At 47.5% G+C, this 25,070-nt stretch overlaps 6 protein-coding genes across 6 annotated transcripts; 3 read left to right on the forward strand and 3 right to left on the reverse strand.

Moving 5' to 3' along the window:
- Nucleotides 1-787: 787 nt before the first annotated feature.
- On the reverse strand, nt 788-1,390 carry LAJ45_00166 (uncharacterized protein; the record flags this gene model as incomplete). The annotated part of the gene is made up of 4 exons (XM_046109768.1): nt 788-793; nt 866-908; nt 1,011-1,021; nt 1,091-1,390. The coding sequence occupies 4 exons, from the start codon at nt 1,388-1,390 to the stop codon at nt 788-790; spliced, it is 360 nt and encodes a 119-aa protein (XP_045976461.1).
- Nucleotides 1,391-3,008: 1,618 nt separating this feature from the next.
- On the forward strand, nt 3,009-4,641 carry LAJ45_00167 (uncharacterized protein; the record flags this gene model as incomplete). The annotated part of the gene is made up of 2 exons (XM_046109769.1): nt 3,009-4,019; nt 4,072-4,641. 2 exons carry the CDS (start codon nt 3,009-3,011, stop codon nt 4,639-4,641), a joined length of 1,581 nt encoding a protein of 526 aa, XP_045976462.1.
- Nucleotides 4,642-8,081: 3,440 nt separating this feature from the next.
- Nucleotides 8,082-8,699, reverse strand: LAJ45_00168 (uncharacterized protein; the record flags this gene model as incomplete). The annotated part of the gene is made up of 1 exon (XM_046109770.1): nt 8,082-8,699. The coding sequence occupies one exon, from the start codon at nt 8,697-8,699 to the stop codon at nt 8,082-8,084; it is 618 nt and encodes a 205-aa protein (XP_045976463.1).
- A 2,740-nt stretch (nt 8,700-11,439) lies between these two features.
- On the forward strand, nt 11,440-11,874 carry LAJ45_00169 (uncharacterized protein; the record flags this gene model as incomplete). Its single annotated transcript, XM_046109771.1, has 2 exons — nt 11,440-11,723; nt 11,790-11,874. The coding sequence occupies 2 exons, from the start codon at nt 11,440-11,442 to the stop codon at nt 11,872-11,874; spliced, it is 369 nt and encodes a 122-aa protein (XP_045976464.1).
- A 3,666-nt stretch (nt 11,875-15,540) lies between these two features.
- Nucleotides 15,541-17,183, reverse strand: LAJ45_00170 (uncharacterized protein; the record flags this gene model as incomplete). Its single annotated transcript, XM_046109772.1, has 7 exons — nt 15,541-15,551; nt 15,620-16,538; nt 16,603-16,718; nt 16,776-16,819; nt 16,883-16,914; nt 16,979-17,097; nt 17,165-17,183. 7 exons carry the CDS (start codon nt 17,181-17,183, stop codon nt 15,541-15,543), a joined length of 1,260 nt encoding a protein of 419 aa, XP_045976465.1.
- A 968-nt stretch (nt 17,184-18,151) lies between these two features.
- Nucleotides 18,152-21,034, forward strand: LAJ45_00171 (uncharacterized protein; the record flags this gene model as incomplete). Its single annotated transcript, XM_046109773.1, has 5 exons — nt 18,152-18,566; nt 18,637-19,078; nt 19,131-19,944; nt 20,023-20,197; nt 20,322-21,034. The coding sequence occupies 5 exons, from the start codon at nt 18,152-18,154 to the stop codon at nt 21,032-21,034; spliced, it is 2,559 nt and encodes an 852-aa protein (XP_045976466.1).
- Nucleotides 21,035-25,070: the final 4,036 nt, after the last annotated feature.

A 25,070-nucleotide genomic window follows, 5' to 3' on the forward strand; every position in this document is an offset into this window, starting at 1 on the left:
CTCGCCAGGCGGTGAGGTGGGTTGACGGATGGATGGATAGTTCAGTTGATGGAGGTGGAGTAACGGACTAGGTGGTACAAGCAGGTGTATTCTATTTCGGTTGGAGGGTGTAGGTTACTGGGTGACTTTCTTTGGTGGTGAGTGTGTTGCTGGAAATGATATCTGGAGCCAGAAAATCCGGCACTCCCCGGCCCGCCTACAACTGCCCGTGTGCAATAGCGATAAAACTCCATGAAGCCGACCTGGTCGGACATTATCTAGTTACACCCGAGTTATTTCTTCTATCTACCCAGCTAGCTAGGTCACCACGTCTGTCGAGGTGCGAAGGGCGCGGTCCACTAAACAACGCCGGCCTGTTATCTATAAGCCGGGCCTTGCGGGTGCCCCGCCCTCGGGCAGCTTGGCTACTGATCAGCCAACGCTCGGCATGCCAGAATGCGGGCCATGCGGATATATATCTAAGCGTACGTGCACAGCCGGACACCGACGTACGACTGCCCGCGCCCGTACTCGCCCTGTACCACTCCCCGCACACCAGCACATACTTGAAATTAACAGCATGAGAGGAAGGCAAAGCAATTCTATTATGTACCCTCAAGTCTTACAGAGTATCGTTATAGCAAAGTATAGCACTATCTACAGCTCAAGGCGTTGTTAGCAACAGCTTCAGTGTGTATATAGCTATATATAAAACAAGCATGCAAAACTTTAGCTAAGTAATTCCCCCATATCAGAAGCCAATTAACCAGGAGTTCGTAAACCACTCCAACTAAAAATCTTAATATCCCTAGGCCTTCAATTTCCCAACATCAGCAAAGCCCCCATATCAAACCATGTAAGTGAAGTGCCGCGCGTGTCAACTTACAGCAGGATCGACAGCATCATCTTCATAGTTGGTACATGTCTCACTGGTCCCATTAGGATGATAGATGTGACATGTATCATCACAATCCAGTCCCGCCCGAAAGCACGGACAATACCTCGACCGGCATTTCGTCGAGCAGACATACGAGTGTGATCCCTACATCCACATCCATCAGTTAACCGACACCCCCCCAAAAAAGGTTAAAAAGAGCAAACATGTACGTACATTCCGAAACCCATAACTTCGATCCTGCATCAATGCCCTCCTCAGGTCTAGTTTGATGTACGCTGCGCCCTTCACCGGATTGAAGAACATATCCTCCGCAGCCACCACCCTGTCAAGGGGGAACCACTCGTCGATGACCCCCCATCCGCTGATGAGTTGGACACGGGTGTGCGAGGGGTTGATTTCGTCGATTTTGCAGATGATGTGTCGGCGTTTGTAGATGCTGAGTTCGGGCTCTGTGAGGAGTAGTTTGACGGTTTCGTGGACCTTGAAGGGGAGATGGGGGGCGGGGGGAGGCATGGGGCTGGAGGTGGATATAGATGTGGGTACTGTGGGGTGATTGGTTGGCTGGATTGCTGGCCAACTGGCTGGATGTTTGGGTGTTGAGTCGGTGAGCTGGACGTATTACGTGGAAGTTGGAATGTTTGTAGCTAGTGGTATACGTATTCACTTTGGAAATGCTATATGATGCCTCGTAGCCTTGAATAAAAGATACCGCTATTTGTCCTTTGTCTGTCGGTAATCTTAAATTTCAAGGGGTCTTTTTACTAGAGTGCTTGAATTGTAGGGGGTGGTGCTCTTGATATACTTTTCTATATACACATCACTCGCAATATAATAAAGAAATTGAGTACATGCAGTCTATGAATGTTGGAAACAGAGATAGCTAGGATGGAACATTGACGAGGAAAACCGGACATTTGATCGGAAATCACTCCAGCGAACCCGGGCAGGGTTGCGAAAAAAGGGGAATATCGGGTTTAGAAGATTGGAGATACCCGGGTTGCTTTTGATCCTTCCTTTCTCCTCCGTTTCCTTTCCTCGCGACACGCTGTGGGCCGTTGTGTTCCCTTGGATATGGGTCACACCCGAGACTGCAGTGATGAACACAGGCGAGGATGGCCATGGTATTATCAGAAGTCGCGGGGAGGATGGCGGGTTAAATAAGTCTGGTCAGGCAATTGTGACACCGTGGTTTGGCTCTATGTTATGACAGTGTGGCTTAACATGTGTCCGATAGTCGGCATGACGTTTCTAGTCCTTGCAGAAGCCACTTGGATCTTTTGGATTACAGCAACCTTGCCTCTAAGACTGATCTTGCAGCGTTACTCCGTCTCTAGATCCAACTTTATATCAACAGCACAACCATTGTACACCAACGAGGTAGTTTGAGATGAGGACGTCGCATAAAGTTACTTCTACCTTATAACGCAAGGGTCTGCCTCGGACACCACGAAGTCTTGACAACACTTATGAAAACGGATATGTGGTTCTTAGTTCGTACAAGAGCAGGTATCGGGTAGAACAATCGAAACTAGAAACGATCAGATTCTGCAATTAAAGAGGGCAGTAAGTTTGATCTAGGTTTTGGCTGCTGCTGACAACATTACAGGCTTTATCGCTGATCTACCACAGCTGCAGCATGGTGGAGCAAAAGGTTACCACCTACGTGACGGTGCTCAATATAATTAATAGCGAAGCGACCATTACCAGAAATAAACATTGAGTTCGTCCAATAATAATAATTGTATGACGCTGACTTCCGGCTGTGACGGAACATTATTTTTTCCGGTTAGTCCACGATAGCTGCAGCATCGATCATGCAGGGAATATAACTATGGGAAGGTGACAGGTAACGGGGACAGCCACTGACAGGGTCTCTATTCCGACGTCCAAGAAGCACCCGCATACGTGTGACTGACTACATGCAGAGCTATTCAGGGGGCGAGATGGAGGAGTCATAGGAGTGCCTATATGTATAGCTGGGGATATATAGATCTAGATCTCAGATACGATACAGCAATTATTATTGTCAATTGAGGTGAGTATAATATATCTAGATATCACCTTGCTCCAATTCCTAAGATAGTACGTGCCTGTATTAATACGAGTCAAATTCTAGTACCTATATCCCACAATGTCCAACCCCGCAAACCCCATGTCCGTCCCCGTCCCGGACCAGTCCGAAATCCTCGCCCTCCTCCATGCCCACATCTCCTCAACCCTCACCATCCCCTCCACCCCACCTCCCGCCATGCCCACTGCCCCCACCCTCTCCGCCGCCAAAGCCTCCATCACCACCCTCCCCGCCACCGGCCTCGGCGCCAAAAAAACTCTCACCCACCTCCTCACCGACGTCCTCCCGGGCCTCCCTGCGCAGTCCACCTCCCCGCACTACTACGGCTTCGTCACTGGCGGCACCACCCCCGCGGCCCTCGCCGCCGACATCCTCGTAACCCTCGCAGACCAGAACGTGCAGGTCCACCTGCCCCACGAGAGCGTCTCCACCGACCTCGAGAGCGCTGCGCTCTCTATGCTGCTGCAGCTGTTCCGCCTCGATACGACGGAGTGGCGCGGCCGCACGCTCACGACCGGCGCAACGGCGAGTAACATCCTTGGGCTGGCATGCGCGCGCGAGCACCTCTTGCGGGAGAAGCTGATACTCGCGGGGTACAGTCCCGTCGAGGCATCGGTCGGTGAGATGGGGGTGTTGGGGGCGTGCGTGGAGGCGGGCATCATGGGGATCCAGATCCTCTCTGCGGCGGCGCACTCGTCGGTTGCGAAGGCGGCGTCGACGGTCGGGATTGGAAGGAGGAATATACATGACCTGTCCCGCCCCGATGCGCCGTGGGAGTTTGGTCTGGAGGAGCTGGAGCGGAGGCTGGAGGCGGGGAGCCAGAGGGGGGTGGTGAGTATTGTAGTGGTGGGATTCGGAGAGGTGAATACGGGGATGTTCATAACGAACATTCGGGAGGTCAGGGCGCTGGTGACAAAGTACGGGGCGTGGCTCCATATTGATGCGGCCTTTGGTATCTTTGCGCGGGTCCTCGCCGGCGCGGAGGGCGCCATGGGAGACGTCGGGAGTTGGGCCGACGGGCTAGAACTCGCCGACAGCATCACCGGCGACGGGCACAAACTCCTCAACGTAGTAAGTACTCCGTACCCACTCTAACAAATATCTACACTACTAACACACCCAGCCCTACGACTGCGGCTTCTTCTTCACCCGCGACCCCGCCCTCCTCACCAGCACATTCCTCAACGCCGCTCCATACCTCTCCAGCCCACCCACCAGCACCCCCGCCGCAATCCCCTCCCCACTTAACATCGGTCTCGAGAACTCCCGCCGCTTCCGCGCCCTCCCCGTCTATGCTACGCTCCACGCCTACGGCAGCACTGGCTACAAAATTCTCGTCACACGCCTGGTCACCCACGCCCGTGGAATCGCACGTTTCATATACCGCCATCCTGCGTATGAGCTGCTTCCTGCGGGTGCTGGGGGCGAGGAGGAGGCGGTGGGGAGGGTGTTTGTCGTGGTGCTGTTTCGGGCGAGGGAGGAGAGGGTTAATAAGCGGTTGAAGGAGAGGATTAATAGCGATGGGAGGATGTATGTTAGTGGCACTATGTGGGAGGGGGGGGAGGCGGTGAGGTGTGCGGTGGGGAATTGGAGGGTTTGTGCGGAGGGGTGGGGGCTTGTGGAGGAGGTGTTGGAAGTGGTTATAAAGAATGCGGAGGAGGAGGGGGAGGGGGAGGGGGAGGGGGAGGAGTAGGGGTTTGTAAATATTTTAAGGGGAATTTTTTATAGAGGTTGAATTTATTGTGGCAGTAATCTCTGTGAGATTGATTATTCCGAAGGATTAAAGCACATCAAAAGCAGAAGTTGATCTTCAATTTTACTCACCTATTGCATGAACTAAGAACCACATATCCATTTTCATAAGTATTGTCAAAACCTCGAACAAGCCCGAGAGTAACTTTATGTAACTCGCGCCCCCCCAAAGCACCTCGTGGGGCATACGTATACCGCTTGTGACTGACACAAAGCTAACTGTGAGATTCGTCACTGTCCGGGCAGTAATTAACAAGTAGCAGCACCGACCCGATTCTGACAAACTAAGGGCTAGAGACAACATGTCCTGATTTGTGTCGGACACACAGCCACAATGTAGAACTACATGTATATAGACCACGGTGTCACAACGTGTACGTGTCCCGACTCCTGTCTATCGGACACATCAAGCCACAATGTCGTCCCGTGGAATCAGACCACCGTGTCACAACCTAGCTCAAGCTATTTAAGCAGTCCGATTCCTCCTAGACTTCTGTTAAACCAATACAATCCTCAAGCACTCGCACATAGTCATCCTCACTTGTGTTCATCTCTGCACTCTTCAATGTGATATGAGAATCTGAACAGGCATGCCAAATAGCGTAGGGAGCAAGAAGCATAGGAAGCTGAGATATAGGCTATTCGGAGACAAGGAAACGTGCGGTGCTTGGTTGAAAAAGAAAGATCGGAGCTACAACCCGGGAACGTGAGATGAGCTTATTAAGTGAGCCTGCACACTTAAGGCCTGCCCGGATTTACGGTAGCAGGAGTGATTTCTGATTCGATTTCGGCTGCCCGGTATTCGTCGATGTTCTGTAATAGTGGTCTCTGTTTCCAACATGCATTCATGTATTATAGTTGTCATTCTTTATTGTTGATATTTCTTGTGGTCCGCCTTTTTTTCTGGTACATGGATGTATAAGCTTATTTCTTCACGCGAGCCAAGTAGGGCTGAAGTAATATGAATTAATGCAAATCCATCTTTACCATCTCCTCCAGCCTATAATTCTTCAAGCTCTATCGGCACAGTGGAATGTGTACTCGAACAGAAACTTAGTACGACAGCGAGTTGCCGGGTTCGAATCCCGGGTAGAGCCTTACTTCAAAACCTTTTATTTTCCTTTAGTAGCGTTCTTGAGATGTGAAACTAAAGAGAGAACCGGAGCCCTGACAATTCAATTTGATTTGAGTATATTCAGGGACTTGGGCCTGTCTCTTCTTGTGTTGTCCGCATGTCTTGTTTTGTTTTGCCAATGGTCTCGTGACTTACTCTCGACACCACTGGTCTCTACCCATCCCTTAGCATAAGTACACGTCGAGCGGAGCTAGACAACAGCCCACCCCGGCGCGAACATCCCGCGGTACTGCCAAGAGACCTCAAACCCACTTCCTATTACTGGAATGTGGAGCCACACTTCACTGAGTACAAGGACACAACCACCAAAGGACACAACTACTAAAGGGCACCATCACCAGAGGACACGCACACGGGAGGTTATGAAGACACGAGTCCTAGTGCAAGTCGCATATATATATTCCCTATCCCTACCTTCCTCCCTTTTAATATTCGAGGATAGACCTTTATTCTCTCTGTAACCGTGCAGCGGTGAGGTCACTATTTTATTCATGGTACTGAGCACATACTACTATCGATGAGCTCTTCACGAGGTGCCTAGCTGCCAAGAATAAAGTGAGTGGCTACATAGTACTATCCCTTCGCCGGTGCAAAAAATCCTGTCCCCTCCCCCTCCCATATCTGGAGAGAGAAAAAAAAAGAAACAGATTTTGTGTGGATTTACTAACAGATTCTATCATCTATTATCAAATAACAGATCTCCATACAAGTGAAATTCTTCTATTATAGGGCGGCAGCATCGTCAGACTAAGAGATACTATGGTGTGTGCCTCCGAGTGATATCCCATGAAGAAAATTCGGACTAACATAGACTTATATCTTAACTTTGATCAATCATCAACTGAAGCAGCTACCGCAAAGCCCAGTCAATCCCAGCGCAGAATCTTCCCCAATATTATGATATGCGGCTGGAACGTATCACAAGACCCAGGGACTCCCTCCAATTTAACCGGGGCGCGCTTGAATTACAGGGCGGAGCTCTGGGGCCATCATGACGTCTAAGATGGGTTCGCTCGTACTGAAGTGGTGCGGGTTGCCCATATATAGGTGCCATATCTACTATACTATAAAAGAATATGTACCGAAAAAGTTTCGTTAAAATCTAACCCTGCACCTGAATGGCGACCTCACCATTGAATGGAATACAGCAGGCATTAATCTCATAGCATGAGACGGAGTAACCTTGGCTCATAAAATCTCTTTATCTCTCTAGATCTTATCTGCAATCAATGACGGGAGAGAGATCTTTACAATCTGCTCTGGCAGCTACTGTACGAGCAACAGGCCGGTAGCATAGGGGATAATGCGCTTCCATCGGGTAGCCGTAGGAACAATTGCCGGAAGAGATGGGGTTCGATCCCCCCCGGCGCTGTTGAATTTCTTCTAAGAAATATTTTTTGATTTTTTTGCTGCATACAGGGGATGTAGATAGGTAAAGTAAGAGATCGAGAAGTATTAATTGCAATAAATTATATATAGTAATTTCCTTCTTGCTGTATATAATGTCTCATTCCGATAGTGAAGTATTCTTGTATACAATGGAAGGATATGCGCGGCCGGGCGCTGGCAGTTTAGCCCAAGCCGTCACCCGCGCGCTTAAGAGTGGCTGCCTCCTTCCGTAGCCACACGAACAAACAACCAGCACACCCGGAGAGTCCTATCCTTCACTCGGACGAGTCGGATGGCTAAGCTGGCTAGTAGTTCCCGAACTCTAAATATGGCCTCAACGGGCGGCACCATCCTCCAAGGCGTCGCGGCTGTTGGTAGACAGTCTAGGGAATAGCCATCAGTACAATATATAAAATTCTACTATAAATCGGAAAGGTTGTCGACTATACCTACTCGTCGCAGGACTGGGTGTGTGGAATCGGTTGATAGCGGCATCATGGATGGTCACTCGGACTTCTTTAATACGCAGAATATAGGGAAGAGTGCTTCGATTCTCTCTCCGGAGATAGTAGGGGTCCAAACCCGGTTAAGCTGTCCTACGATCTTAGGTCGGATGCTTTACTGAATTCAACATTGGTTTGGCATGATATCACGTTGTGATTGAATTCAAGCTACACGTAACTATTCCCAAAGGATATGATTTATTCTCGCTAACGGAACAATAATAATAATATATCTCTAGCTAGAACCCACGGACAAGCCTTATAAAAAGAACACCAAGGCTTTTCCCAATAACCCACCGCAGACCAATTCCCTCTACAATACCCACCTTTATCACTCCTACTGCCCCACCATCCCTACCACACCTCCCCACCGGCACCGTCCACATCAACACCCCCACTCAAAAATCTCGACCACTCCTCCCCGCCGCTTCCCCCGTCATCACACAGAAACTCATACCACCCCTGCCGATCCTCGACCGTCCCATCGATCGGCATCACCCCGCGCAAAAACTCCTCCACGATAGGACTCGGCACATACTCTGTGCTCACCAGCGCTGTCCACTCCTCTTCGCTGACGCTGATGTCCGGATACATCTTTTTCGGGTCTGCGGCCTCGTACTGCATCAGCTTCCCCCCAGTAGGTGGGTAGATGGCTTGCGAGGGCGAGGGCAAGGGAGTGACGGGGTGGACGGTGTATTGGAGCGCGGAGCTGAGGAATGCCATTGCGTCCTCTTCTAGAGCGCTCGAGTTGGAACTGTGGTTAGGGTGCACGCGAGGGGCAGTGGAGAGAGTGCAGAGAATTTGGGCAGTCTGGTGGGCGAGCTCCTCATGGGGCGGTGAGGGAAACTGGGACTCGATGTCTTCATGGTGGATGGGTGTGGTTGGGGGTGACGTGGGAGGAGAGGCGGGGTGAGCGGGAGTATTCGGGAGCGGTGATGATGCGGGCGGAGGTTTGGGCTGGGGGTCCTCCATTAATGACTCGAGGTTATAAGTTGCTGAATAACAGGCGATTACTGGTGTTGATATAGCGACTGACCGGTAAATAGATAGATTCTATATAGCGACAATCTAGCTATCGTTATAGCCAGAAAATCGCAAACTGGGAAAACTACAAGTACCATCTATATAGACAATCACGAACTCCAAACACCGCCATTAGCACCGCTGGAGAAAACGTTTTTCAAGATACCAAGGTGTTCACTTGTACTGCACGATGACCGAGTGATTTAGACAAGTTAACCTGCTACATGCTAGCATGATACGACACAACAAGGGTAAGGTACTCGGACTGAACAAAGAAAAACAAGAAACACGGGACGGGAGGAGGGTGATCTGTTAGTAACCGGGAAGCGAGAGGGGCACAAACTCGAGGAGGAGAGGGGTAGAGGGGATAGACGGGGGAATAACGGGTAGGTGCGCTTAGGCTCGAGTATGTCCCCGTGTCCTTCTTCGGAAAGCTTATCTGGTGGGAAAAAAAAACGAAACCTCGGCCGAAATCTTGTAGTACTTATGGATGCACAAATAGTGCAGATTCGTGGGGTGGTGGGGCGACGGGGAGTGAATGGAGTTTCGGGCCTTTATTCGCTGCATTGTTGAGTTCTTAAAGAACGGTTTAATGTAATCGTTATGAATGCCTGAAATCAATACTTGGTCCTGCCCAGCTCTTTGTACGTCGGACCGGCCAGCCAGCTGTAGCAAGGAGGCTTCTGAAAGAACAAACAGACCGCCCTACCATCCATTAGGATGATGACTCGATGGCGCGTATGAGGAAGGTATGCGGATCGATATCTGTCTGCATCATAGAGAATTCAAATCTCTCTCGCGCGAGCGGCTTTCTACAGATATATAGTATTATGGGGGCCTTAACAAACATCCACTACAGTACCCCACCAGGTGCTTCGACTCATCATCACCAGGTATGTAGTGTAGCCACTAGATTAGAGATCTAAAACCCATTTTCCATATGATCCGCATTCTACCTATATGCAACAAGCCTACTAGTACTACTGCTGCCTACATGTAGTACTAGTACACACATGTCGATCCTCCAGAGTGCTCTATTTTATTTTTCCCCACGTGCATCCATCCCATCCAACTAACCGGCCTACCTACATACTTGAGACATCCGACAACAGTCTTTGTTCTGTGGGGACCGGTGAGCAGAGTACTCTACCTAGTTGTTTCCGGTGTTTGCTGTACAATACCAGCTAGCTAGCTAGCTGCCAAGCGCACGGGGGGCTAACCGGATGGGGAACAATTATTAGAGGTGGCTCTGAGGAATGCACTCTAGCCAGGACGGGGAGAGGGAGGATGACAACGAACATGCTACCCAGACAGACGGATGCGACAGCTGTCCGAGACGTCGGGGCGAGGAGCGAGGGATAGGTATTACGTAGGTATCGTGATGACAGCTTCTTGCTAGGTATTTCCATGTAGAGTATGTAGATAGAAATGCTTGCAGCACTCCAACACCGTAAAACACCGTAAAACAGCGTTTCATGCAATTAAAGCGCCCCCCTCACCGTCCCCGATCGCACGACACAAACTCACGCGACCTCAACGTAGGTGCAAAACAAAAAAAAAAAAGATTTCGGGCCGGGAGGGTTACCGAAAACTACAAATCCCAAATCCAGTCTTTGCCGCGCGCAGAAGTGCTGTGCTGCTAGAGTAGCTGCGCCCACCTATAGTACCTACTTTTTTACTTCACCACCTCCTGACATGATCTGCAGCTTAGACATCTCATTGGGCAGAGCAGGCAGAGTCGAATTATTGACACACGCACTCTACTATTACTACATTCTACTCTACTCTACGTTCTGCACATTCATAAGCCCCATCCATCAGATGCACGATGATACTCTACCCTACGGGCCAAAACCAAAAACTTGCAATTAACGTAACGTAACCGGGCCCGCCGCCGCGCCGACGCCGTATCGTCATGCGCCGCACCAATAGAGTAGCAGCTAGAGTAGATCTGTAGTCTCTCCCGACATACTCACCCTCCTACATACATACCTACACTCTACTACCTCCATTCTACTCTATCATTCTGCAGCTGCGGCCCATCTAACTCGCGATAACCAAGTGCACAAAACGTCCTCCCAATGGCACACCACCACGCCTCCAGTCCCATCTCAACGCGTGCCCTTGCGCAGACTCCATCCCGGGCCCCCTAGCTAGCTACTCTAGCTAGATACATATCCGATCCGGATTAACTAACAGTGTCTAACACCACCCACGTTCGCTCGCACACAGCCCTGTGGTTGGTAGGGGCACGGATTGGTTCAAGCCGTTGCAACCGACCGACCGACATCTACCTCACCTACCGCCGGACTGGCCCCAGCGCTGTCTACGTAGGTGGATGGATGGATGGGGTTTCTGTTCCCTGCTGTGATCAGGGCTAGAGTTAGTTGGGTGCCATGCCATCATGGTGGGTGGGTATGGCCATGGCATGGCATGGGAGAAGAAGCAGACTTTAAAGGCAATGGGATTCCCGCACCTCGATCGCACGCCCCCACTTACGTCTCTTATCCTATTTCTATTTACCACGCTACACTGCGCCAGAGAATTCAGAACAGAATACCTACACCTACAGTAACTTGGTCGCTACAACATCTTACAATATCGGATCGGTCTACATCAATACTCATACTCCTCAGTACTCCACCTCCACAATACTCAAACCCAAAACCCCCCCACTACTCAATACACAATGACGACCACAACCTACAAACAGCTACCCACCCACTACTCTCGCGAGCCCTCCACAGCTTCACTTCTCCCCCTCGGCACCAACAACCACCCCACCACGACGCAGCAGCAGCGCAAGGCCGGCGGCCTCAAGCCGTCAAAGTCCGTCCGCGTCAAGGCCGCCGTCAAGGCGATTGTGTCGCCCGTCAAGGCACGGAAGGAGAAGAAGGCGGCCAAGATGGAGATCCGCGAGCGGGAGGAGGCGAGGAGGGTTGCGAATATCGATGATTTCTTGCTCTGTGGAAGGTATGTGAATCTCCTCCGGTTCTTGATTTTTTGGAGAGAGTGGGGGATTGACTTGTGTGGTATTAGGATCTACTACGAGAAGCAGCTACAGAACCAGATGAACTACGATCCGTTTGCAGACCATTTGTCTATGGAGAAGTGCCAGACTTGAGAAACTCGGAGAGGTCTTTTTTTTTCGTTTTATTTCGCTCGTTTTATGGATCGTATACCGACATTCGCTGGACACCGTCTACATACCGCCACCCACACTTCGTTATCACTACCACTACCACTACCACCTTATCCTCCTCCCTCCCCCGTCCGCCCCCGAACTGGCGACTCTACATAAAGCTATACGATGCTTACACCTTTTTTTTATTACTTTTTTTATTTTCCTGTTTAACTTCATTCACTTCGACCAGTATATATTTTGGGAGGGCACATTTTACTTTCCGGCGTTCATTTCTGGGTTTGGTTAGGTTGGAACAGCGGGTGGGTCGGGATTTTTTTTTACATGGATGGGAGCAAGGCCAGGGTAGGGATCTGGCATTTGAAATGGATTTGTTGTTCCTTTTCCTCTTTCCTCGGTTTAGCGGGTTGCTTATTGCTATTTTATTTTTGGCCGTTCATTCTGGAGCGTTCCTTTTTTTTCTCTTTGAGTGCGCTTTGGCCCAGGGAGATCTTGCCTTTCCTTTGTACCTAGGTAGCTTTGGTGATGCTTCATGAATTTTCTTTCTGCTACGAGTTGCTGCCGAGTTGTAGGTCTTTTTTTATTTATTGATTACTCTCGGAAATCTTGCCTTGTCTTCCCCTGTCTTTTGATTCGTTAGTAGATTAGGGAAGGAATGAGAAGAAAAAAGATCTCAAGATCTCTTTTTCATGCAATATTTGCCACCACCAACGCCCATGTACGCGTAGTACCCAACCCCAACCCAGGCCGACAGTCAAGTCACCATCGAGCCACATCACACATCTCAAATTCCTGGCACTGAGACATGTCCTATCACTGCCAGCACGGCATCGATTTCCCCTCACTGTCTTGGAGGTGAGTTATCGGTAGGGTATGGGATTCTCCTTACATTCTCGACCTTGGTCCTCGCTCAATCCAACCTATGTGTATTAGACGCACATCTTGCTTCTCCTCCCTCCTCTCTTGTAGAAACGATCAAACAACTACACTTTGCTGCAATGATATCTTTGCGGGGATCAATTGGGTGCTCAAAGGAGCACTCACTGGTCGTTGGCTCTGAGCTCGTGCAAGTGGACGGGTTATTCCGTGCATTTTGGATCCTGGGAAGGAGATTTTGCCAAGAAGTTATCCATAAAGTAGAGGAGGGTGTCACGGAATGTCACGCACTTTGGGGTGACAAGTTTCGTGTGGAACCCTGAACCAATAGCTAGCTTGGTGAAGGCGCGTACTCTGATTGGCCGTTGGCATCTACAGTCACTCACAGGGTGAAGGCGGATCCTGTCTAATGGCGGTCAGGGATTTGAGGCCAATAAAAGAGTTAGGTTTTGGACGCCAAGGGCAAATTACTGCAAACAGAACCATCAGACAGGATCCGCCGTCAGTAGGTGAGCGACTGTAACCAACGGATTTGATAATCTTGTTCAGGGTAACGACGCAGTAATATTAGGAGATTGTATGGATGTTCCCCATAATATAAGGCTGTGAATTGGATGTTCGTCTGTCTGTTCAAGGTTCTGACAGTTGTGGTCTTACACAACTTGATAACTTAGACCCGAGTATCCAGGCCCCAGAGTTCAAAGCGATTTTGTTTGTGCGTTATCAAGAGTCTCATTTGGCTACGATTATAGACCAGGCATTAGGCTTTTCTGTCAGGATTGTTGAGTAACAGGTATTCCTGGAAGATACTAGTCAGAATACCGAACATTCACCTCCAGAGTATAAAGTAGAGTAACTATCAGAAAACATAATTATCCCACTTAAGCTTATAAACCTATAAATCCATGTCAGTTCTCACGTTATTCGTGCAATTATGCTATCAAACTCTATCAGATGTGCCTCATGATCAATTGCCCATGCCCCTGTCCACGCCCATGAAGCCACTTTCAAAAGCAACTCCATCTCTAACGGCCCTGGATATATGCACGTCAATTAATCGATCTTCAACTTTCTTTATTCACTCTTGATTCTATTTCGAGAAACACCCTCCCTGCATGGAAGAAGTAGAGTACAACAGCAACCTCGTATTTTTTTTGCACTCGCTCGCGTGAGTGGACTGATTAGTTCGATCCGAGCGTATCCTACTCCTCTTTCGTCTTTCCTTTTCTTTGTCGTCTTCTGAAAAATCCTTCCCCTCTCCTCTTGTTAAACCGTATGATGTATGATGTAGGTGGAAGAGTTGCCGTCTGTGCTCAATTGAGCTTAAAATAGAGCCCGGAAAGCCCTGAATCGCGGGATCTGCTGCCAAGGCCCGCTTCGTCGGGATGGAGGATTGATTACTCAGAAGTCTGTACTAGTCTACCCGCAACTGCAACTGCAACCTTCGACGTCAGTCTGGGGCCCCTTTTTTGAATTCCGAAGCAGAGATTTTCGGAATAGGGTCAAGCAAGCAGGAAGGTCTCAAATTCAGCCAAGTAAAATACTCGAGCAAGAAGCAGCCCGAACATAAATACCTCTCGCCGGCTCCAAATTCTGCTGGCCCAGCGAGTTAACGCACAGGTAATCTCCGAGTTTTCCACATCCCTCCAGGTACGACTAAGCCGTTTCGGAGAATTGTTTGGACTGCCCTTAAGGGAGAAATTGGAAGGTCAATCTTAATGATGACGATCATGTATTGAAGAATGAACTAAAAGTCCCTAAGAGAAGGCACTCTAGAGATGATAGCTGTGTTGTTCGGGTTGGTCCACGCCAAGGGCTGGTGTCGGTATCTAAGAAAAGATGGGATGGTTCAGATTATCTAATTGGTGTGTGAAAAGGATGTCAGAGTGGTGTCCATGTCGACATGTACCTACGTGTCTCAGGCATCTGACTATGGTGTCTACATGTGTCTGAGATTTGGTCTTTGGAGCAAGTAGGAAACTCTACCACTAGATGCTGAGACACTCAACTGAAAGTTACTTCGTTACCCGATTCATTCTATTGGTACTCGGTACTTTCGGGTTTCAGAGAAATCTTAGGCCGTAAATTCGCTTCTGAACGATACTCTTATCCAAACAATTCGGACGGTAAAATATAAAGAGATTTATCCACCACCACTTACAGGAAGCTGGAGCAAGGTTTCATCTAGTTAGACCCATCTCAAACAGTAGCACCTTGAAAGTCTTTTGCCTCATCCAGTGACAGTGGTCAGCTTCAACAAGCTAAATTAGAATAATGACATCAATCTTCCAGTCCATTTGCCTATTACTAAAAAGATATACTAATGAAATAGAAATCGGGGTTTGGGGGTGATCACTCAGTGACGTTCCACTTTACTTTATGTAACATACCCGAGAACTCCAGATTCTTGAAAGGCCTGGTTCTTATAACCCCTCACCCTTGATAGGGCCGAACCTAGGTTGTAGATTATTGGAATTGAGAGGCGTTCTAGTAGTTTTTTCTCTAGGACTTTATTGTCATAATGTCATTCCAAATCATAGCCGTAAAAAACGCCACAAGTCGCTCAGAGCCAATATAAAACGCATTTCTTACATTCTTTGCATATATGGTATTCCGAAAAATACAAACCAAAACTCCCATCTAATCTAGCCAATTTCAACAAATTTTCAAGTCTCCTATGTTTGCTTCCTCTGACCACAGACACCGCAGATTCCTGCATCTCCAGCATTTATATATGAGGTATCTTTGCATGGGGCCCTTAGGCACTTCCATTTATTTTCCGTCTTTTCTGGCTCCAGAACATTAGAACAAACTGTACAAAGTACTGCATTGGGCTCATTGGTGACTGAACAGCACGAGCAGGATATTCCCTTCGAACCTCCTGAGATCTCAAACCGGGATTGAAGCCCTTGTCCTATGCTGATGGGGGAAGTAGCAGTCTCTCCTCTTATCTGTTTTTTGGTTATTGATTTCTTAGGTGAGCTTTTCGAATCGACGCAGATAGGCTCATCATCTGACGTATCGCATATAGTGATTGCTTCTGACCTCTCTTTTGAGGTTGACTTGCGCTTCCGCGCATCTCTGACAACTCGCGGCTTCTCACTCCCCTCACCAGTGCCTATTCTGCCGCTATCGCCGTCTGTTCCGCAAGCTCCCGCCAATCCCATAAGTTCATTCTTCATCGCTTTTTCCTCGTCCTCGCCATCTTCCTCTTTGCTAACAGATACCAAAAATCTACCCCCGCCAACGTCAATGACTTTCTCGTCCTCCCTATCACTATAATCCATACTATCCTCATCCCCATCCTCCGGTGATTTTTTCACCTGGGTCTCAAATCTCTTCAACGCCGCTGCAGCTCGTAGCTCTCTCCCTCTAACGCTCCTAGCAACCTTTGGGGCGCTCTTTACCTTCGCACCCTTTTCGAGCTGGACTCTTGTGTCTTCGTCTGCACCAACCTTATTACCTTCACTTGTACCGAATTTCCGCTCCTTTTTGCGTTGCTGGATTTCGGCATACGTTAATTTTGGCTTTTTTGTGGCCTGGTCTGCACCAGTTCTGTTCTTGCGAGTGCGTGTACGGGTACGGTAGGTTCCACCACAGAGAGAATTCGGCATGTCTACTTCAGCAAGAGGCCGGTCCTGGGTACATTCCGAGGAGATTAGAACACGGCCAGCAGACCAGAAGCCTTCTCCGGTGTAGCCAGTGGAGCGGAGAGTGCTGAGTTGAGCAGAGAACTTGTTGTTAACTGACCAGAATGCACGAGAATGATTCTGCGCAAGGGTTAGCGGGTTTGTATCTTGTTATTCATCTATCCAGCATCCCGGTGGCGAGTACCATTTGCTTGATGTGTGCTAACTCGTGAATCATAACTCCTTGGACAAACTGGAAGGGGAGCCAGAGGCCTGTGTTGGGATTCTTGAGGACAAGCTGGATGCATTCGCCGGCATTGACTGTATTTTCTATATAAGCTACAGTTGACTAGTGTATTTGAAGGTAGATGCACGCACAGTTTCTTCCCCAGAACTCTTTATTCGTGGGGAACTCGTCGAGACTATCGCAAATATTTCAGGTTATTTATTCCAGTAATATATTTGTATGCCATATTGAAACATACGACATGACGGCTAGACCGTTATCTCTCATTATCTATCAAGTGATTGATATTAGTGAAGGCTCTAGGTATGTGTAATACTGTTTACTAGAAACCCACTGGATAGACTATTGCAGCGACCCTCTCTAGAAAGTCCTGAGCGATAGCTTTGTCGGGTCCATCGAGGGGTGAAACGAAAGTGATGAGTTTGTTTGGAGGTTGTTTTCGGACATTCAGTCCTATGCATATGGCCCATACTCAGCAATTAGTTACACTTCACCAGGATAGCGGAACCGGTGAATATACGTTCGAAACCTAAAGGCATCGTGGCAAATAACCTCGGAGAGAGCGTTGAGTACGAAGTTTGTGGAGTAGAAGCAGCTAAAGGAGTGAGTTAGGACTGGCGGTCTACCGCGTGGATATATAGCTCTCTACGTACTTTGAGAGTCGATTTCAAGGGTGCCACGCTGACTCTGGGAAGACGCGGCGATAGCATAATTGCGCGTAGTGACACAACATGAGACTAACCTTGATTAGGTAATAATCCTTTAAAGTGATGGACAAGCTCAGTCACTTACTGCACATGCATGCAGGATTAAAAAGGGGTTTGAATAATTACGCGTAGATTATTTGATATCTACACCTGTACGTTGTGTCTGCTTGATTATTTCGAAAAAAATCAATATTAATGTACACTTTTGAAAGACCTCTTTAAACCACTTTTAAGAATTTTGGAATGTTGGTCTACTCTATTTCATTCTGTCAATATACGTCGTGATGTAGTTAATGTTCTGTATTTTATCAATGAAAAACTGACTTTATACAAATTATGAGTACCGAGGGTACGGTGACATGATGACGATTTTTAGAATTTAAACTTTCCATATGACTACTAGAACCACATACGGGTAGATTCGTTAGCTCCCGAGCCGCAAAGCTTAGCTCGGGTTGTGTACAAGGGTAAGATATGAGGCAAACTATTGAATACAATTTGTACTGTGCGGGTTCCGCACCTCGCCTCTTTTCATCACCCATCGATACATTTATTCTCGTGAAAATTCACCAACATACGAGAAATCCCTTTCTTTTTCTTTTTTTGCAGAACCTGTCCCTATATTAAGTCACTTAACCCCCTCGCACAAACAGAGACTAAGGGGGTGAACTTACAAGTAGAGTTGGTAATTCCAGCCCGTTAAGTTTAGTGTTTTTTTTCTCGCCTCTAACAGCTCCTAATCCCCCCAGATTTGCGGCCCACAGTCGTTCCGCCGGAAGGTCAATTGTTGAAATATCAAAATGTCACGGAATAATGAAGATTTTGAACTCATTAAGCACACTGAAGATCATGAAATAGATGATCATGATGATGATAATAATGAGAAGGATGATGGCCTTAATGTTGATGATTACAACTTTCCGCTGCCACCCAGTACGACGATATTACCGTTGAACTTGGGGAAAAAGGATACGAGCTTGGCCAGCACTCATTCCCCTACTATATCTCTTGAGACAAATAGGAGTTCACCCCGGTTTTCCAGAACTCCAACTAGGGCAAAGAGACCTCGTCAGACACTCAAAACATTTGAGGATTTGAGAGGGTACAATCAAAATAGGTCTCAGGCGCAAGCTAGAGTTGATCCCCCCGAACAACCACGAACCCTGTTCAGAGATCTCGATGCTGAAGGGAATGTAGTCTATGATAGCCCTAGTTGTACGATTCTGCCGCTCTCTTTAACTGCGAGTTTTCCTTTATCTGGACACTAATGAGAGATGCCTTGTAGCCCCAAGTGAACATATTTCAAAGGATTCATGGAGCTCTATCCTTAGACCAGGAGGTCATGAGAGCCATGATGAGTTTAACAGTAATATATTTCAGCATAGCAGCCCTCGTCAGGAAAATAGGTATCAAGATATCAGTAGGCAGACTAGCCCTGAGCCCGAGTCTATGAATGAACCAGGAGTCTCTCATGTAAATGAGAACAGCCCATTTCGTCACATTCCAGACTGTAATGCCAGCCAGGACGTCAATGCCGAGTCTCAGCATAAATCGAATGATTTAAAATGTGTGAGACAGGAAACAATGCGTCCAACAGAGTATCCGGAACTGGTCGCACGTGATACTGCTGGCAACAATTTATCTGAATCGCATTCCAGTTTTTCGGAAATACTTCCAACGCAGACGTATGAGAATCTACCACCTAGAAGGCAAGGAGAACTACAACTGTAAGTCAATCAGCAAATTCCATAACAATATGATAGAGTTGACTTTATCTAGAGTTCCAGTTAGAGGATTTAATATTATGAAGACGAATTCTCAACTGTTAGCTGAAGCCCGTATTGGAATGGGAAACTCATTGAACGATACCAATCAACCACCAGTCTCCACTCCTAGGCCAATTAGAACCAGCAGCTTTTCATCGTATTATAATTATTTGATAGATTTCTCGAAATCCTTCACAGTTCCTTCAAAAGCCGAGGAGCTTAACCACGTTCACAATACCGCTGGGAGTAGTTCTATACCTAACAATGTTTCCGGTGCACTTCTTGCGGATGTTAGCTCCCCTTACTCACCTGAATCCAGACCAGGAGAGGAAGAAAATCTGGTTCCTAAAAATTTGATTGATAATGACCAGGCACAAGAACCCGAAGAACTAGAAAGAGACCAAAAGCCACAAATTCCTGAAAAAGCGCACTTGAATCCATTTTCAAACAAACCCAGTGTTTTGTTCGAGAATGACGACAGCACCTGTCAAATTACTGCCGTACCGAGAAGCTTAACTGGTCCGGGAAATAGCTTGGGATACCCTCCACCCATGTGGGCGGGATCTAAAGGATATACCAGCAAGCCACGGGTCAGCGACGCTACACAGGACGCTAGCACTCCGGCAAGCTTTGGTTCCACGTCTAGTGAGGGAACCCCACCAACCCCCAATCCACCTTCATCACCTGCGTCGACCTCAAGAGTCTCATCACCAGACCTTTCTATCGAACACGATAACCTCAGTAAAACAGAAACAGTGGCTAGGGCTAGCAAAAGGAGCTTTAAGGGTTGGAGGATGAGATTGACGGAGATTCGGGGTAAAATCTCGGTAAGTTCAATTCCAATTTTGGATTCATCTTAAGTCTCTAGAAGCAACTCCTCTAATTAAAGTCTCTCTATCAAATAGCGCGGGACTGTGTGGTCATCTCTTAGGGGCAAAGATGGGCCGAAGTCATCCCCGGACCCAGAACCCACCACCACCAAGACTGCACCAGCAAAGAGAACCAAAAGGCTGATCAAAAAGACCAGTCACATGAGGAGGAATCCTCATGCCAACTCTGCAAGTGCTGACCACTTGGATGGTAAGGAAGATCATCCTCTTATGTTTCTATGTTTTACTACATGTATCTATAGGTCTTCAGCAACCTAGTAGTGGCCAAACTATAAATGGAATATGTTCAAGACTCTAACTTGTGGCTACTTTAGGGGAAGCCCTTGTGAACAATGCCCCAAAGAATGACGCACGAGAGGAAAAAGAGACTCCCGCTGCCGAATCCTTGGGTGATGGTGCCAAACGCAGTACTGGCGATACCGCGTTGGGAGACAAAATCTCGATGGGGAGCCCCGATCTCCATCCTTCCCAGCCTGTCGAGCCAGATACAATTGAAGTTGTATCATCAACCCCACCGAGCGGTAGAATCTCAGGATTCTGCAGTAAAACTCTGACAGCCTTGAGTAGGATCTGGAACGTTGGCATCGAGCCAACGTTCGGTAAGCTCAAGCTCAAGGTTGTTCTAGCCAGGGTAACGCCCCAGCCAGTCTACATGAGGGGTGCCCGAGAGACTCCGACCCTAACTGAGAGGGTCAAGTACAAAATGGGGCTGGGCGGTAGAAGCAGAAGAGAGGTGCCCGATGGCGGTGAAAATCCCGAAGGGGTCGAAACGACCCCAGAAGCCAACCTCCCGGAGTATTCCCCAAGCATTGCGAGCATTAGGCTTCCCTCCATTTACAATCCGAGAAATTCGGACGAAGTCGAAACGAGGCAGTTGGTCGATCCGGTGAAGGAGACAATTGCAGCAAGAGGCTCCAAGGGGTTGTGGTCATCAACTGATGCTTCAACCCCCAAGCAATTAACTCGGGAGAGCCTTCGGGGGGTTTTGGCCAAGTCCGGCAATAGAGGGGTGAAACGATCCGATTGATAGACGGCTTTAAATCAATATACATAGGTAAGTTTTTGTCTATACTCCGCATCACTTGATAATATTTGCTGATAACCATCAAAGCAAATTTCTTGAGTGTAATACTTATGAATCTATCATTTTCTTTCCTTTTCACCACTACTGATCAATTGCCACTTTTGTATAAAACTGCCCATAACTACTGTGAACTCTCCTGTATGCCCAAACAGTATAGTACTGCCGTAAGTATCTAGATCCATTTGATACTTGATCCACTGATGTGACACTGCTATGCCTAAGAAATTACCACAAAATTGAGAACACGTTGTGGCTCGTGACGCTAGAGGATGCTCAGTATGTCTATGAATAAGCGCGATTAGGAGATGTGGCCGATGGGGACTAAAGGCGACGTACGAGGGATGCACGCTGAGACTACTCTCTGTAACTCCTAGACTTCTACATCAATATATGCCCTGTCCTCACTAAGTCTACATCAGTTTTATCGATCGTAATTTATGTTCCACCCTAGACTCTAGTGAAAACAAGAAACAGCCAGCAACGTCCCACATACCTAGGGAGCTTACCTACACGATTAATGTAATATTTTTCGTTGCCAACATTACTACCCGGGCTAGCCTAATCCTTCTTGTGGTAAATATATTCACCGCTGCTATGAGAACCCTCTTTCATAAATTGGAAATGCCAAGAACGAGTGAGATTCTATGATTATTCACGCCACCAACACAGTTTCCGGGATAGAGACAAAAACAGGTTTCACGGCAAACACAAGAATAGACGCAAGTATTTCGTTTAGAGAAGCCAAAAGCGATAATCTCTGATAGGACCGGGAAACAAATCACACCATTGCCAAGAATCGCCAAGTAAATAAACAAGGCAAACAGAATTCAGGCAGCCACTGTTAGGCAACAGCCCCACTTCGATCACTAAGTTACTGGTTCTCTCACGGTGGTCTAAATTGTATATAAACCCCCTCTGTCTGCCCTCTGTCTGCCCTCTTTTTCTTCCCTCTTCATCCGCTACAATGTAGTCTGCTCCTGCCTCCACTTCGCTCCTCTCAGATGAATATGATATTAGTGCCAATCAATCCACCCGTTTCTTGAATTTGATGATACAACCGCGTACATGCCCAAAATACGATGAGCGTATCTTCGGTAATGTTCGCGGGTGTGATATAAACTAGCGGGAACGGATCGGAAAGGTTGGTACAAATGATGTGAACATCTGTTTGGAGCGAATTGGTTGACGGAAAAGATCATTGTGCCGGTACGTAGTGAGTGAAAGTATTCTTGTATTAATCTCCTGTTTCTTTTTCCTCTTATGGGAGGAGAGGGTGTTCCTTCTGGCGTTAGGCATGTGTTCTGTTTATCTTTATTTTGAAGTTCATGTAATTTCCTTTGCTGCTTATTTGTGACCTGTCTTAATTCTGCGTCGCATCTGCTGGTGTGTGCAGAAGAAAAGAACCAAAAAGAAATCGGGATGATCCTTGTCTCGAGTACCGCAAAAACTCACGAACTTTGCTAGCGGATCTGACCAAAAACTAACTTGTAGAGGAAATATCTGAAGCTGATCTCTGCCTTTCAGCCAATCATCAATGAAGAAATCCCTGCACGGAGATAATCAAGTTGGCGAGTTTCTGCGGTACTCGCATTTTTGTTTTGTTTTGGTCTCCATTAACGTGTTTCACCGGGAAAGCAACCGAACCTCACAGGGGGGCATTATGAGCGCCAAAGCAATACCTATGAAGCCATACATGTATTGTAGAGTTCTTTTGGTGTTTTTGACTATTTCTTATGATCATATCAAGTATATAGCAATGGGAGGGTCATCGGGTGGTCATGGCCCTCACACAGCTATATACTCACAATCTATTAGTGATGATCGTCATAAATATTCAAAAGATATTTCGAAATGACTTTAGTGTATTTAATTCTGTAACTCTGGGTGATTTTGAATTTTCACAGCAATTCGCGATCCCGTTCATGGCATGCTTGATTGTTTTCCCGGTGACGATTGCGTTCCCAGTGAAACACGTTAGTAGTAATCGAGATTATTTTCCCACTATGCCACTTCATATATGATATACTCTACGATCTCCAATAAACTAGGGTGTTGCGAAAAGTGATCAGAATCTGATAAGACAAAATACACGTATTCACCACCCAAAAATGATTCGGTCGCACGAGTAAGTGGTAATTGCTACGTAATAGCTATGATAGTGCGGCCAGCATTAATCCTGCTCCCGCAGGAGTCGTACGAAAAGCGGCTATCCACCGACATCTGACCGTAAATCTAGGCCCTTAACCCGTGGCCGCTCCTCAACAATCCGGCGAGTCCTACGTGTCCTGAGTAACCTTTATACTATTCCATTTTACCAAAAATATCTGTAAGGTAAACGAAATAATATATGTTCAAACACCAGACAGTTATCCCGATAACAGTAAGCCCAAAAACCAAATACCTAGACAGAGCCCGGTTGCTGCCGTAGTTCTCCGCTGGTTTCTGGTGGTATGTACTACTATAGTCAGCTAAAAGTATTTCTGTGCCAAGCCCGAGTGACGTCCTATGAAGTGGTAATGATAGCTATGATCAAATCTGCGTGATATGTTTCGTGACAGGGTGGTGTGGGGTTGAAAACGTTTCCCTATAGTTAGGTGTCTTTTTAGAGGAGTTTTAGTTGTCATTGTTGCTGGCTGTGCATGTGGACGATGTTGGTGTAGGTGCAAAAATCCACATGGGTTGTTGGCGAGAGATTAACTTGGATCGAATCATGTCCCGTGGCCCTAGAAACGAACGTGGTCTCGTAAGAGGTGAGTATATCTCAGAAACTTAAGGAATTCCTAGCTGAGATAGCTTCTTTCGCCCTAGAATGCTCTTTGCTGGTGTGGGCCGGGTAGACCCCTAGAAAGCTCAGTGACCCTCATCTGTCCTCGAGTCTCATTCCGTTTACGGCTCCCGTAGCTTATATTATCTACTCCAACATATTAAGTTCGAGCACTAAACTCATCTAAAAATGAACCTCCGAGTCAGCCAGTACTTCTACTACAACTCTGAGACCGACGGTCTTCGGCCGTACCTGCAGCCCCTTTTCGTGGGGGTTCATCTGAAGCAGAGTCAAAGCCGCTTTATCTCCGGACAGGCAGTGTCTTGGCCGTCTGTTGCTATGGGGCTTGTTGTCATTACCGATACTAATGCCTATGTAAACTAAGATAAGTAGCAGCGGTCGTGCCAGAGAAGCGTAGTAGGGAGTTTTCATAACTATAGTATCTATCCATAAACAGATGTCAGATGGGTTAAGACACTCCACTTATATTTGTGATCCTACACTTAGAAAGGGTAATTATTATAGAGAGCCGGTCTGTTATATATTTGCGGGTGGTATAGAGTACATTTACTGAAACCTGAGAAAGTAGTAGAGTATTTATTGTGTGCAATTCAATGATGGTCCTTTGCGGGCCAGGGAGGATAAAAAGCTGATAAGAGTCATGTTGTATTTGTGACGGCATAGGAAGATGGGGAAAACAGAAGGGGGTAGATATCGAAGATGTGGTCACCTGTTCGTACGAGCCCCCTTCCCAGCTCCAACACACCATCTACCGCCGTAGCCCAGTTGCTATGGTGTTGCCCAGAGGGGCCGAGGTTGGCGGTTCGAATCGCCCATAGACCTCCCAGGCTTGGTGGAAACACTGTGTGACTGGGTCAAAAAGAGCAGCGCGCAATGCCTCTCTTTTGTTGCTTTTGGTTAAAAACCTTAGGGCGGGTTCCTTTTTTTCTTCTTTTTTTACCTCCATTTTTCTTCTTTTAACTTTGCAATTGTCTTGTAGAAATATAGGCTTCTTATGCCAACACATGAAGAATAGGAAACACTAACGTGAGGTCATAACGATTTTCTTTAATTCGGCGGGGAGAGCACCCACGGCCTCCCATCATCACGCTGATTTCCAAGGGAAACGACATGATATGTTCATTCCAAGAAGATGGAGGGCATGAACCAATCTCGTCTTCATGGGGCTATAGTACATTTCCTCACAACTCCAAT

Source organism: Morchella importuna, assembly GCF_003444635.1.
Source record: "Morchella importuna strain M04M26 chromosome Unknown Morimp01GS001, whole genome shotgun sequence".
NCBI classification, from domain to species: Eukaryota; Fungi; Ascomycota; class Pezizomycetes; order Pezizales; family Morchellaceae; genus Morchella; species Morchella importuna.